This window comes from Scatophagus argus, chromosome 4 (genome assembly GCF_020382885.2).
Source record: "Scatophagus argus isolate fScaArg1 chromosome 4, fScaArg1.pri, whole genome shotgun sequence".
In the NCBI taxonomy this organism is placed as follows: domain Eukaryota; kingdom Metazoa; phylum Chordata; class Actinopteri; family Scatophagidae; genus Scatophagus; species Scatophagus argus.
Genome location: NC_058496.1, coordinates 23,360,424 through 23,376,565, shown reverse-complemented (window position 1 = coordinate 23,376,565; position 16,142 = coordinate 23,360,424). Strand labels below are relative to the sequence as shown.

Here is a 16,142-nt window from a genome sequence, read left to right as displayed (position 1 = left end):
ATCATCTGTAAGCAACACTCTGAGCTCTTAGTCTGCAATGCTAATTTACTCAGGAATGACTCAAAGTTTAGATAGCAGTCACGTAAAATAAAGTTATGCAGTGGGTTGTGTCACTGTGAGACCTTGAAAAATATAAATGTTTGCAATGTTAGCGGAACACTGACAAGGATATGGCACAAAAGAGAGAAGATTTTTCAGGTGCATAGACTGTATTCATTTTTTATCTGTAATTTCAGTTTTATCATTTCTATTTATTATTTATGCTAATACACTGAATGACACCAATGCTACTTAGAAAATGAAACACCTTGGAAGTCAGTGCTAAGTGACAGATATGGATGATCTTGTTTATTTCCTAATAAAAGACAAATTAAACATTTTCCACTCAGTTAATTACATCATTACTTAAATTTGTGACAAGTTTTCAGTTCTGCTTTTCTTTAACAGCCATCTGTCACTTTGTCTCCTTTGGCGTGTGGTCTCTGGGTGTATCACTCTCTCCCTCTCTCTCTCCCCCTCATCCACACACTTGCACAGTAACACAGCTGTGACATTAACCCTACAAATCTCTCAGAGAGAGCCTTTAATCTCCTTGTTCCTCATTATTTTCCATAGCTGTGCCAAAATCAGAGTTCACCTTGACACCAATCTCAGCCTGACATGGCTGACATCAGCCAAACGCAGCCCCGGCATCGCTCAGCGGGGAATGCAGATCAGCTTGGATGATGCAGCAAAATCAGAAACAGCTACACTCTAAAAAGTTGGAGAGTGTATGTGTATCTTGCAGATTAATTTGGCTGTGTGCCGCTTGTCAGCTACTGTGTGTCACATTTCTATGTTTGAGAATGCTTTTATTAACATGCACTTCATGCTGTTGTCTCTTGATGCCCTGTGATCATCATGTAATCATATGTCTCTTGTTTTGTGCTCTATTGACTCATTTTACAAGAACATGATGTGGCTGTTTGCCTATAGCCTTTTTATGTCTGTCAAAAACTCCTTGATGATTAATAATTAACTTTTTGACTGATGACAACGGCACTTATCGCTAAGCCAAGAGCTTTGTGAGATGTCAAAAGATTTTAGATCTTGTTTGGCAGTCATACTACATTTTTATTTTGTTCATAAAAAGTTAATTGGTTTCATTCTTATTGATACTGATGTCAAGTTGACAAAGAGGAACACATGAGAAAGTGTATGAAATGTATGTCTGTGTCACTGTCAGTACCAGAGTAAGTAAAGGACAGAGGAAGAAAGAGTTATTACACATTACCTGCATTGAAACGGCTTGAACTTGAATTGTTTCAGGTTGAGAAAACAGCTGGGGGTCTGCGACACGCAAGGTGAACTCACCAGTCCTGAAGAAAAGACAAAAAAGAGAGGATATTTTTAGAATATGTGAAAGCAGATCGCCTTAAAACAGCCATGAATGAAAGAGGCTCAGCTTTATTCCGTCTCTTTCCATGACTTAAAACATTCTTTGGTTTGGCCTGAAGGTTTCTAGGAAAATGAGTCCTGTGAGGTGAACCTGGTGCGTAGACATTAGACCTGAGTGCTATCTAAGGGAGAGGAGTAACCTTACACGCACATACACACACATACACGCACACATAACAGCCAACTTGCTCACACACACTCTTCATCACCAATCTCTCTCTCTCTCTCTCAGACTCATTACCCAAATCTCAGTGGGGCTCGAGCTGGGACACGACCAACTCTGGCTGAGGGACGATTAACTGAGCAAATTGTTGGCTTAGTGACGACAGAACATGAACATCATGAACAACTGGGGCTGTTAAGGCTATCATTCCTCAGAGTTAGCATTACATTCATTACATGCATTTCACAAAATTGCCTGGCAGTGTTGTACAGTTTATGTAGTGTTTAAAGCTGAATGTGTTGTGCCATAATACATTCAACTTTAAACACGTCCCTCTAACAGATACAGTAAATGGATTTTTAGTATTTAACCATGATGACAAACTTTCCCCAAACCTGACTAAGGGGTCGGTTATCTCATATTATTAACACCTTCATGTACTGTAATTCTTGTGAGCGCATAGATGGATCGATGTCAGAACAATAAATCAAAAATGTTGTGGTCCAAAATATTCCAGGGTTTAGAATATCCTGTAAGGGGGCCGATATCTTACTCACATATATATGCATATTTGCATATTTCATTAACGTACAATGGGCATGCACAGGCTTACTGAGTGGTTTTTGAAACTGATCACAACTTGGCTGATGACCTATGGGCCTGTCTTGCTAATCTCAGGCACACAATGTCAGCGTCCTCTTTTAAACGTCTTTTTTAAGCTCACTTTCATTTTATGGCTTGTTCTTAACAGGTTATCCTTTTTGTAATGATTTTAAAGGTTTTATCATGTTTTATATCTTATGTTTGACAAAAACCTTTGTTATTTGTTTTATTGTAAAGCATTTTGTATCCTGGAAAGGTGCTATAGAAATAAATCTCCAATTGCTGATACATTTATGTTGGTGTTTGTCATCCACCTGCAGTGATGGAGAAAGTAGTCACATCTTTTACTCAGGTAAGCAGCAATATTTTAATGTAGATATACATACTACAAGTAATTTCAAAAATTGTGGCCAAAAGTAGTGGAGCAGTTTACAATTATTTTATGCAATATACTCCTTTTGTATTTCAGCCAAGGATAAATAAACACTTTTTACATGCTTGTTAAATACTTAATTGATTTTCTAATCTATGTTAATACATCATAATTTATCTGTTGATTTTAATTCATATTTTTAATCTGGGTCTTGTCTGGTAACGAGTGGCTAAAGGTAAGAAATAAACAACAACATCATTTGCTGTGAATTGTAGTGGAGCATCAGGTGGCAGAAAATTGAAGTACTAAAGTAAAGTGATCGAACGTCAGTATTAGAGTAAATGTACTAACTTGTCACCGGTGGCGATCTATTTATTGGCTGTGAAGCTTGAATGTTTGATGGCTGTTGGCTGTGTCAGAGGAAAACCCAGCTAACTCTGTTCCTCTTTATAATTCATTCTTCACATAACAATTTTTAAAATGCCTTTCAACAATCATAAAACCCTTTTTGAATTACAGTTTCTGGCAGCAAAAGCAAGATTTCTCACAGTTTTACAGCATTTGTTAAAAGTAGAAGAACTGTAGCTCATTAAAGATGTATTGTACAGCTTATTAAAGTAGCACAAGGAATATATTATAAAGGGAAAACGTCATCACACCTTTAAATCTCACTTTATTCGCAAGTTGTAAATGTGACAACGTCATTTTTGCATTCATGATAGATCATTTTAATTATTTATTTTTTGTATCATTTGAGACCAAAATGGAACAGTTTTTGATCTCTGTGCTTGTGTACAAATACTTCTCAAAGGTAAGGTACGCCACTTAAGACATAAAATTCAGTTTGGGTCTGTGTTTTCACTCCAGATGCGTTACAAATCCTAAGGGAATCAAACCTGAGAGAATTCGTTTGTGGTCTGCAGCCATTATCACCTACTCATAATAATTTGAAAAAATATCTCTATAATTTGCAGATTAATCCCATTTGGATCTTTATGTTTTACTGACTCCATTAATCTAATGACTTAAAATGGGGCAGTGGATCATAGTTTGCTAATTCACTGGCATGCCGCCATTTTAAGCCAGAACAGCTGAGTCAGGATTGCCCAATGTGTTAAATATTTCAGTTCTGATTGGCTGAACAAACAACAGACTCAAACCTACATACCGCAGACTTTTGAGGAAAACTGGCCCCACACTGAGCTCTTAAAAGGCCGTATGTATTCCTTCTAAACCTTTTAATAACCTTTTTTGTCCCTGGCACTGGAGAATCCCGCTGGGTAATCACACTGTCCAATACATATGCAAATTTGACCAAAATAAATAACAAGAACTGTGAAAGTAATGCATCCCCAATCCATATGCAGGTTAATGGAAATTAACTCTCAAACCAGGAAGCTGCATAAACCAAATGCACGATGGGCAGCCTGGATGATCTATTAAAGCTGACACTTACACACTGACACCAATGCAGCACAAAGAGAAATTAATCTGAATGTTGTTGAGTGTTGGGTGTAAACTGGACAGTGTGGGAAATCCCTGCATTGCATCACACTGTCGTATATGATGTAAGTAAGTGGAGAAATGCAACAAATGCAGTTACTTCTACACAGGGAATGCGGGGTATAAAAATTATAATTTCATTTATCATTGCTGTCACCTTCCGGCTACTTGAAGATCTCGACGCAATGTGCTTTACCTCCGTCATTAGTACATGAGTCTAATGAAGCATGTTCTACTCTTCTCCAGATGACAAATCGGCACGTACCATCAGGTGGCTGTAGTCAGTATTCGCTATTCAAAAAGAGAAACTGGCAGCTCTTGGAATGGGGATATTCAGCCTTTGTCACAATAATGCTGCGTTTGCCTGCTATTTTTACAACCACTCTCAGTCACCATTAAGATAGTTTCAGTTGGTATTCAGTTGCTTCAGGGCAAATGGGGTAGGACACACGCAAAAAATTAGGGTCACAGACGCTCACTGTCAGCCCCACATTGGCTGATGGCCGACAGTCGGACCGGTTACGCCAGGGCCTTATGGAGCACTTTGAACAATCTCTGTGATCCAAGGCAGTCAGTAGCCTGAGGGCCTCGCCCCTTTACTCTGTTAGCTCTTTTTGCAGGTAACTGCTCCGTTTTTAATCGGAGTATTGTTGCACACTGTCAAGCAACAATTACACACATCAGATCCACCAATAAAATTTTGTGAAACAAGCAAGTTGCATGCTTATGTGCACATCAAACATGTCCTTACAGTTTCTACTGTAGTGGAAATCAGCAGAAAACAGTTAACACAGCTCCATGAAAAATCACAGAACACCTCCTCTAATAACTCCACCAGTACCGTTTGCTCCTGCCAATTTGTCCCCAATGTCGACATACAAAACACCCCAGATAGCTGCAGGGGAAAGGCTGCACACACCACATCTTCTTTTTAATGAGTCTAGCCTGCAGCTCTGCATTTTTAATTACAATACAGGTTGATGTGTGGCTGTGATGAGCAACATGATGTGATACGGCTTCTTCGGGATAAATTCAATTCTGGAGTTCCCGGAAACAAAATAGTGTTTATTTGTGGACCATTACTTGAATCACATCTATGTAGCAATAGTGAGATTGAGCGGGTTATTTCATTCCCAGACTGTCAGCAGTTTCTTGTAAAATGTAAAATAGTCTAATCTAACTGAATTAAACAATTTAAGAAGTAGAGACAAATTACAGTGTGCTTTTGTAAATTTACAGGTCTACAGTGGTATTGAACTACAGCTGGTTATTGTATGAATCGTTATGATGACAATAATAACTGCACACTATTTTGCATGGAAAACACAATGTACATTGGATCTCTTTAACAATAAGCTTCCTCTGAGGAAAACTCTTCCACAGCCAGACCCTTTATGCTACATTAAAGATGCCTTGGGGTTGACTTGTTTTCCATGTTATTTCCTCCTCCTACAGGAAATCGGCCTTTCCGCCTTTCTAACCGACATTTACCACTGAGGTTTTAGAAAGCAGTTTTTCTGCTTCTAAATTTCACTGTATCTGTTGGAAATATCTGGATGTACCACCATGCTGACCAGTTATTTAACAGTAAACATGAATGGACTACCCTCCTCCCTAACACCACTAGCAAACTGAGTCAGATCCACTGACCTGGCTTTGTCCTTCTGGTGTCTGAACCGGACCCTGCCAGTTCTCAGCTCCGCCCAGGTGAATGTGTCATCCATGCTCAGTTCCCGACCTGACTGCCCTCGATCTCCTCTCTCTTCTATTTCCTCCCCTCTGATTAGCACCAGCTGTCCATTACTCGGGCGCCGAACGAGCTGAAAGGTGAGTCGCTCAAATGGACTGTCAGGGTCCTTCACCTGCAGCAGGGTCGCAGGCACAAGGGCAGACCCGCCGAGGGGAACCAGTAGGGACCCATTGACCTGGAGGGCAGGTGGATGGGTGTTCACTGAGGAGAGGAGGGAGGACATAAAGAGAAAGAAAAACTGAAATCAATAACCATTGGTGCTATAATCAAGTTATATCACAATGATATGCTTGGTGGCTGTTGATGTCCTCGAAGTGAGCACAAAAGTGTAGCTCACTTACTTTAGAACAGTGCTTGACAAGGAGGCGGGTTGGATTTGTAGACTCTCACACTTCTTAGATTGTAAGACATTTTAAAACTTTACAATTATCTAATTAAAATTAGAGCTGAGCGACTGTGAGTGGGTGCAGGGGATGAAGAAGATCATGAAATGAAAACAGAAAAAGTGGGTTTTTTTGTGTGTGTGTATGTGTGGGATAAATGGCTGGTGAAATACAAGCTAGAAACCTCGGTCGTGGCTTGGCATTTTAGAAGTTGGCTTTAATTGGAACTGACTTTTGATAAGGAACTTTTTAAAGATCAGCTCTTTTGAGAGGTCACGTTGTAATCGCATTATATCTCCTCTAATGATGCCAACAGGCACTCTAAAATATCACATTTTTGGCCATGTAATTAAACTCACAGAATAAGCTTCTAATTTAAAGCACTAGTTTCTAAACTTTTTGTCTTGGCTTGCAAAAATCATTTTAAAAAAAAGAAAAAACAAAGCAAATTCTCCCTAGTCTATTTCACTTGATTAAGCTGCGGATTAGTGAAAGCCTAGAGGCTGAGAACTTTTCATTATTTCACAAAAATAAAGCATTTATCACTCACAAAGGGCACATGATATTGTACTTCTCTATTAGAATTATGCTTTGTCACATTTCATAAATCATCTCAGTCTGCTCCCGAGGGCCTCAGGCCTCTCTGCCTGCAGGTTGACAGCCAATGTTTAAACATAAAAGCCAAAAAATGAAAGTACAAGACTCCTCTAATGACCTGACTATGCAGAGAATGTTCAGTGTTCAGGAGAACTAATTAGTATATTACTAATAGGAAACTCCATGTCAGTTTGTTCTTGCAGCTGCTGAAAAGCAAAACCTTACTTTGACCACACTCAATTAAAGAGGGGCCACAGAGTGGAAATACTACTGTGACAACAGTGGCCTTCAGTAATTGCATATTTGCCTTTTAGAAACTGTAATCAGCTACAACCTGCGAGAGATTAAGTTTGACATCTGTTTTTAAAGCTAACTTTTAATATCCATCTTTTAATATAAAGAACAGTAAATATTTGACCTCTGTGTAGCACATGGCCTGTTAGGATAAACCTATTGCATCAGGTTAAAACTGCCACCATAAAAACTCCCTTATCCTCGTTGGAAAGCAAAAGTGGCCATCTGTAGGCTACTCTCTGACTAATTAACACAAAGACTGGTTCCATTGTTGGATCTCATCATAATGGAATTTTTTTAAACAAATTATGAATTAGCTATGATTGTATATTTGTTGCTGCTAAATTAATTAGACGGTGAGAACAGTCCACATATTTTACGAGCTGTAGCACTGAATGGACATTAACATTTAACAACCTGGCTCAATCCCACAGCATCAGGCTGTAGGATTTGTCCGTTGGCTTCACCACTGCATGCCTTGATTAACCAGTCTGTCGCCTAGCAACCGCCACGTGCATTTGTTTTTACATAATGTCGTGAGGTAGTTTGTATTATTTATGTGGCTTCCTTGATGTGATTTGCTTATAATTAAAATGCTCTCAACTTTGTGTTATTTGGTCTTGGGTAAAAACTGTAGGGTGAATGTCATAATAGTATAACATATCATAATAAACGTTAAATGTTTACTCATGTTTCGTGCAACAACAAATTTTGAATACTTTGTTGATTCATCTACAAAAACTCACCTCTAAACCAAGTTTCCTTTAGCTTTAACAGAACTTCTCTTTTACTGAAAAAACTGCCTACTGCATATGACCACTCACCGGTAAACTCAGACTTTCAAAAGAAAGAGCTTGAAGATAATTTATCAGTGATGAATTCCAACAGAGACATCACATGAGAAGTATCTTATATAAATATTATAAAACTGAATACTGAACTGCAGTAATGCGATTCATTAAAAGAGGCTTTTCAGACAGATTGTGCCTGGAGGTTGGACGACTGAAAGTATTTAGAAACTCCAGTCTTGAGTTTCTTAAGTGAGAGGAAAACGTTTGAGGCAAAGATACTGATCACCAGCTCTTAACTATGCTGACCATGTTTCACTTTAAACATGAAGCAGACAGACACCATGTTGTTACCGTGGCAGGTCCTGGTCTTCTGGTCGGCATAGTATCCGTTGCCACAGTTGGGTGTGCAGTATCCTTCCATGAGGTAGGTTTGGTGATGACAAGCTCTGCAGCGTCCGACCTCCTCACACAGCACACAGTCGGATGAGCAAGCTGAAAAACACGTAGAAGTAATGTTTTTAAAGCTTTGATACTTTTTCACAAAGCAATTTTGTTTGTGCTGGTATTTCCGGTAATTACTTCCTTCCTTTATTTTGACCCTTTTTTATTTCTCGTTTAAGCAGATATACTCGCTTTGCACAGCTTCTTTCATTATATTCAGCAATGTCTAAACTCTTACGTTTGCAGACTTGGGTGGAGGTGTCCAGGAAGTAGTTTCTGCCACATTCCAGCACGCACTGACCCTGCAGGGTGGCGTAGGGAGGCCGGCATTGCTGGCACTGTCCAGGTCCCCGACACTCCACACAGTGATCATCACAGCCTGGGAGAGACACAGGCACACACTTTGAAACAAACTCAAGTATAAACCCAAAATGATATCCAAGTAGTGGCTTCACAGGGAAGGACTAAATGTTTTCATTTCATAACAGGGCATCTAATGCTCATTAACTTTATTTCTAGTTCTGTGAATTGTCATTTTAGGAATTTTAATGAAGAAGTTTGGCACTTAGCAGAATACTTTGCATGTGTTAAATAAATCACAAATATATTATTAGGAGTATTTCTTTATATGGTAGTTAGGAGCTATAAAGGTATAAAGATTATGTCTCATATGTTTAAAAATTCACCATCAAAGTTCATACTTGAAAAGATGTTTCTCAAGGAAGCTTTTGGCATCCCTGTGGTTGATTAACTGTTTTACTGAGAAAAAAGTTAATTTTTTTTTGTGATGTGGTTCAGCTTTTCAGCTTTTGGGTGTACTGACCGAGACATTTGTCTCCATCCTGATAGGAGCCAGGGGAGCACCCCTGGGTGCACACGCCGTCCTGCAGCACATATCCCTCCATGCACAGCAGGCAGTCTGTCCGCAGAGGGCCCTTACAGGCATTACAGCTCCAGTCACACTCTGGAAACAGGATGGAGAGCAGCAGGAGGAGGAGGAGGAGGTGTGAGAGTGTATTTGTGTGTTGGGACATTGGGAGAGGATTTTGAAGGTGAGCACAAAAGGCGAGAGCAGAACAGGAGAGAGGGAGGGAGGGAGAGAGAGAGAGAAGGAGATTAATAAACTCTTCTTCAGCAGGGGATTTATTTTAAATCTGTTTGTGTTTTGCCATTCTGCACATCTGTTGTGTTTGTGCTGTGCTCCATTAATATTAACAAGAAAATAAAACACAATTAGGACAAATGAAACTGTTTGTGTGAGCTTCTAGGTTTGTAGCCATTAAATGTTCAGTCGGACATAATTTACAAACAAGAAGAGATGAGTTTCCACAGAATTCTCAGCAATAAGTTTTTAAACCAGGGTGGTTGTAATATACAGAATATACCGTTCTAATGAAAAATATAAAATTATAACACTGGTTAAAGAGTAAAAGACAAAGAGTCTAACACAGCAGAAGTGGTTCAGAGAGACTGTAACGCTTACTGTAAAGAAAACCAAGATGTAAGACGGATACAAGATGAAGTCTACATTTTCTCATCCAGAAAGCATAGTGAAGTAAATTAATAATGTGTCTCAAAGAGAATGTCGAATTGAATGTATTATGAGCAACAAGTTTTAGATGTTAATTTTGTTATCATCACCACATCTATTGTATTTTTTTCTGCAGAAAGCATGATTGCACACAACAAATGACCTACTGGAGGTGCTGAAAATCAGAAGCCCACCAGTGTCTTTAGGGTACGTTGTTTTGGAAGATGACTCTCTTTCGAAAAATGTACCACCATTCGGGTGATCAAAAGTTCCTGTGCTGTGTGGGGTAAATGACACAAACACCACCTTGGTGCTCTGAGCTCAGAGTCAGCTAAGAGGTCTGCTGGCTGAACAGCCACAGCAGTTTTGTGATTACTCTGGTGATTTGCTGCCCCTTATTTGCTTGGAGCATAAATTCAACAGTTAACCCTTACATATTGCATACATTTAAATTACTCTACTGTTGGCAGATATTTTATCTCATTTTGTCTTCATCTCTCCTACATGACAGTGGGAGAGCAGTAGTAGAGAGCAGAAAGCAGCAGTATGAAAAATACAAAAAAGGAAAGGCTTCCACAGGGTGTGCCTGTGGATGCAAAGATGGCCAAAAGGTAAATTAGAAGAAGATTATTGATATGTCAAAAAAAAAAAAAAAAAAAAAAAAAGTATTAGCGTTGCTTTCTAACACTCTGGGTTCATCTGAGGTTCAGTGGATAATCCAGGTAGTGGCTACGGCTAGTTTGTAGGATAAGAACAGCATCACGGCCTGCACCCGTCGGGGTGGGAGGCACTGCTAGCTGTCTCACAGGAAATCAACCTGTGTGTCTAGCCACTGGCGGTTAGCTTAGTTGCTAATCCCACAACAGACATGGGAAGCAGTAAATGCTGAGGCTGGTTCCTTTGGACTGTTAAATACCTGCAAAAAACAAATCACTGATAAAGAGATGTCTGTGACGAGACATGTGGAAAGCAGGCTTTACATGAATCAATTTTCTGTAAATTAAAGTGGATCTCTGTGTTAAGACAGTGTGATAACACAGTTGGACTGTTCACATTCTGAACCTAAATCCCATCTAAGCCTTATCCTTTGAGATAAACCCAACAGAGAATAGAGGCGAAATATATTTTTGCGCAACTTATTTGTGAGTACAATAAAACCGAGTCAGATTCAGTCTGACAGAATGTGGTCCGGTCTAGTTAGTGGGTACCGGTAATTAAATATATGAACAGAGTTATTGCATGCAGAATGAAAAAAGGACAAGTTGTTCAGTCTGGACATGGATCTTCTGAGACTCATTCATCAACTTCTCTGCACACTGGAATATGTGATACTGAGTTAAAATGCACACACAGTGTTTAGGATTTGCATATCTGGTCCCACAGTTTATTACATGATCAATGGCCCCATAAACTCAATGTAGCACACAATACTACATGTAATATGAATGGAGAGTAATTTATGTATATCATAAAAGGCACACTACACATCCTCATTTTTAATCCAGTGCATCCCCCTCACCCTCCCTGTGCCACTACAGTGTGTGTCGGGTTGTCATGGTGATGGCGGTGTACCTCTGCAGACCCGGGTTGTAGTGTTGAGGTAGTACTGATGGGCGCAGCTGTCATACTGGCATTCCCCAAACAGCAGGACCCTGGCTGGGTCGCGGCAAGACGTGCAAACCCCAGCCATGTCACATGTCAGGCACTGGCTGTCACATGCTGCCGAAAACAAAGAGGTCAACATGGGGGTCTGGTTAAAGGGGAAAGCAACAGGATGTAACAACACCTGCCATCACCATCAATGCTGGCTGTGAGCCCAGAGAATCTAAATAACCTACTGAACATGGTGACAATTAGGTTTGATCATTTTTCATTTTTGTTGCAGTTTTCAGCATTTTCAGTCACGGGAATCATTATTACATCCAATAAGATTGTAATGAGTTGGTTTTCTTTCTGCTAATTCATAGAATATCTAAAAAATACTCCTCATATTTAAGGAAATTAGAGATAATGTCAACTGAGGGACAAAAGGAAACATTGCAAATTTTGTGTAAAGATCTAGGAACCTTGATGAGTGATTTCTTAACAAGTCAATTTAGGGCATTTACAAACATCAGCAACACTTTGTCATCTACTAGCTTACATGAATGGAAAACTCTGTATCCTCTCTGTTAATTCTGTCATTGTCTATCTGTGTTTGATTTAGAGGATTAAACAGTCATGGCAGCACTGTCTGAGTGCTTTTTAATCACTGAAAGAAGTTGAATGAAGTGAATACCAGCAGCATGAGTCAGTTTGAATTAATGTCTTGCAATCAATGTTTTAAACGTTTTCAAGGTGGCATAAATACAAACAATATAAAGAGCTGCTGCTTCAGTTGCATGTGCGTCGGTCACAAATGTACATAATGCAGCCAGTAAAAAAGGACATCAATAAACTACATTAGTAAAGCAGGAAGCACACGTGTTTTATACTCACAATAAAAAAGTTGAAAAAAGCCATCAGAGTCAAGATGTCAGTTGACACTGAAAATACACTGAGCTGATATGCACTACGCACACCACTGCACTGTCTGGTAGTCTTATTGTTTTGCCCACCACCAGTCATTAAGATTCCTTTGCATGTATCCATGTAGTCTCTCTTAGAGGTGAAGATTGCACATAGTCAGTCAATATGTCAAACTGAGATGTAGCGGAAGTACTTACGCTGACAGATACTGTGTCCGTTGTCATAGAAACCAAGGGGACATTCAGGAGCACAAAGACCCGAGGGCAACAGAGCGCTATTGGCAGGGCAGGAAGTACAGGAGAATGGCCCTGCCCCACTGCAGGTATCACATGAAGGGTGGCATCCTGGGGGGTGGGGGGGGATCATTTTATTTCATTACTAATGATGAAACTTAAAAGGATTCCATGTGGAGAAACTGGGTCATGGAAACGGCACACAGTTAAAGAAAGACAACAAAGAAAAATGTGAGATTAAAGAATAATTTAGCATACGCATGCAACTAACAATGTCAATACTTACATACAGTAAAATAATGTAGGGTTATAGGGAAATAGCATACTACTGAACAAATTAAAAGTTCAACAATAAGGGAACCTCTATATTAGATATAAAGTATACCCAGCCTACTGTGAAAATGTGATACTCTCAGGAAAGTAACCATCTGACTAAAATCAACTGAAATGTACTGTAGGCAGCAAAGTCCTTACTGATGCAGGCTCCATGCCAGCCGTAGTGGCCTGGGGGGCAGTGGGAGACACAGTGATCACCCAGCAGCCAGGTCCTTGGCGCTTTACACCACAGACAGACACTGCCAATGCCCGTCTGGAGGTCTGCTGTGCAGCGCTGACAGTCTGAACTGCACTCTGCAGGAAGGAAAGCAGCATCATACCGTATCATCATGCCACATGAATACAACAGGTTTATTTCATGAAGTTGATTATCAAATGTGTAGGACTGTCAAGGATTTTTCAATTGCATTAAAGGACATGTTTTGCAAATAGATTAAAAGTCAGTCAGTGATTGAAATCCAAGATTAAAGCCAAGTTAAACAAGATCCCAATAATTTGTTTCTTCTTTAAAAATGTTGATGAAATGTCAGGGGCCTACATGTTACATGTGTTTGTAATATTTGAAACTTTTGAGTGGATTCAAAACCTGTTGGGAGCTTTCTTGGAAAAAAAAAAATAAGGGAAGACACAATGTGTGCTTCCCGTCAGTCTCCCCATTTATTAACTCTCAAATATAGATCTCCTGCTTTCTTTCAAATGCTACACACAGCATCTCTCACCTCCCATCTACCAGCAGACTTGTTTATACCCTTAGAACTTATCACAGCAGGGTCACCCAGAAGAGACCAAGATAAGCCAAGAAGACAACAAGAACACCTCGCGGTGTTCTTTATCTGTTGGTATGTGGGTCGGGGTGGCACAGTAGTGGACATCTTAAAGTTATCCGCCCGTACTGAGATAACTATCGACAGTGAAAAGCAGAACAACGAGACTCTGCAGGTGAAGAGTTGTGTGTTGGACAGGTGAGGGGAACAGATAAAGTGACAAATCACGTGGGGGTATTAGAAAGAAAAGAAGTGTTAACACCACAAAAGCACTCCCCTCTCTTCGTCAAAGATGAATGGAAGGTCGGGAGGATTACAAGGTGAGATCAGAAAAATGTTAATATTAAAGCACGTAAAGATTTGGATTTAATCAGAAGATGAAACAGCTCATCTGCTTAACTACAAAGCAACAGCTTGATCGCTAGCTTTCATGGATAACTGAGTCTGATGGTGGTGCACGCATTCAGTTGAGTTAGGACATTTTTTAAACAGTTCAGAAGTGCTTTAAAGGTCAAAAAGAAGAAAAGGACAATTAAAAACCAAAACAGGAAAAAAAAAACATGTCAACTGCCACTTTTTCTATTCCTATCCAATATAAGCATCTTTATCCTGTAAACACAGGTATGTTATATTTTAAAGATTAAAGATTAAAGTGACATATTTTGTCATTGGAGGGAACTCACTCCAACGAAATTTGTTCTCTGCATTTAACCCACCCAAGTGACGTGCACACACACACACAGCAAACCCGGGGCAGTGGGCGACCGCGTGCAGCGCCCGGGGAGCAGTGGGGGTTAGGTACCTTGCTCAAGGGTACCTCAGCCATGGACACCGGGACGGGGAATCGGACCAGCGATCCACCGGTTACGGGTCCGACACCCTAACCGCTGATCCACGACTGCCCCTACAAATAACTCTCCTGCGACGAGGATGGGATTCGAACCCACGCGTGCAGAGCACAATGGATTAGCAGTCCATCGCCTTAACCACTCGGCCACCTCGTCTTGAATATATTTGAATATATTTAACTCACTGTTTCCATGGCTTGGTTAAATGTATTTATTCATACACATTTATTCAACACTTTCTTGAGACTAGTACATTTTCCGTTGTTTCAATGTGTATAAAAATATGCAAGTTTAGAAGTTTTCAAAGATGACAGTAACTCTACTATTGTCAGCAGAGTCAGTCTCTGTGCCCTGGGGGCTAAAGCCTGTTTACCTTTAGTCTCAAGTCTTTAAAAAAAGGACCTGAAGTTTAATCGACACAACTGAACCAAGCGATGAAAAATTCTGATTACTAATGATTCATTATATTTTCATTTCTCCTGCGTGCCTCTACATTTTGCCTGTGGCCTGAGTTTTAAGCTCTGCACATTTGCACATTTTAGTTTCACTGTGATCATGCTCACTACAGTTACTATGTGACACAGACTGAGATTTCTAGTTCCATTGGTTAAGTTGTTACAGTAGATCATCTGTGAACGAATATACAGGATGACTACACTTGACTATATGACTATATAACCACAAACACACATGCACTATATGGACAAACGTATTGGGCCACCTGACCAACAGGGATTTCCTCTCTGTGACTAGCTGTATTAGCAAGTGCCGACCACATCACTTTCTCCAAGACCATCACCACACATGCCAACCAGAGGCCATGGGTGACTGTGGAAGTGCATACACTGTGCATACACAAAACCAAAAAGGATGATTGTGGACTTCAGAAGGGTACAGAGTGACCACTCTCTGCTGAACATCAACAGCTCCACCATGGTCATTGTCAAGAACACCAAATTCCTGGATGTCCACCTAGCAGAGAACCTCTCCTGGACCTTCAACACCAGCTCCACTTTTAAATAAGCCCAGTAGCAGCTCTCTCCGCAATCAAGGACATCTACACCACATGCTGCATCCGCAAAGCCATCAGAGTTGTGGATGACCATGCATACCCATCATACAAATTCTTCTGCTGTCTGGCAAAAAGTAACAAAGCAGTCAGGCTCTGATGGCCAGACTGTGCAACAGCTTCTCTTACCCAAGCCATAAGACTCCTCAATTCTCAGAGGCTGCACTGATGTTAACTACAAAACACAACAATGCACAACGCCCCTTTAAACCTCACACTGTTTGCATTGAATGTTGAACCCGCACCTTCTGCTGTGCATACTGTTTACGATAGCTATCCTACCTGCACTTTATGGCGTTCTCAGACACCCCTTACGGAACAGTGTTCTGGTTGGTGCTGCTTCTTTTGAGTTCACTGTTCTGTCTTGCAATGTATGTATCTCTCTCTCTCTCTCTCTCTCTCTATATATATATATATATATCTATAGTCTCTGTGCACTGTGTGTAGTCCTTGTGAGTCATGTATAGTTGGGGTTATTTGCACTATATACAGTTATGTATAGGTTGTATTTGATCTCT

The 16,142-nt window shown here is 40.1% G+C and overlaps 1 protein-coding gene and 1 non-coding gene across 2 annotated transcripts in view; both read right to left on the bottom strand.

Moving 5' to 3' along the window:
• fras1 (Fraser extracellular matrix complex subunit 1) overlaps positions 1-16,142 on the bottom strand; it is a gene marked incomplete at its 5' end in the record, with an annotated part of 148,067 nt that overhangs the window by 69,193 nt on the left and 62,732 nt on the right. Inside the window, 8 exons of the mRNA XM_046386137.1 lie at positions 1,274-1,358; positions 5,730-6,030; positions 8,246-8,386; positions 8,574-8,714; positions 9,159-9,299; positions 11,439-11,585; positions 12,572-12,718; positions 13,082-13,237. Coding sequence (XP_046242093.1) covers positions 1,274-1,358; positions 5,730-6,030; positions 8,246-8,386; positions 8,574-8,714; positions 9,159-9,299; positions 11,439-11,585; positions 12,572-12,718; positions 13,082-13,237 — 1,259 coding nt within the window. The remainder of the gene's footprint in view (positions 1-1,273; positions 1,359-5,729; positions 6,031-8,245; positions 8,387-8,573; positions 8,715-9,158; positions 9,300-11,438; positions 11,586-12,571; positions 12,719-13,081; positions 13,238-16,142) is intronic.
• On the bottom strand, positions 14,630-14,711 carry trnas-gcu. The gene has a single exon. It is a non-coding gene; the product is annotated as a tRNA-Ser (tRNA).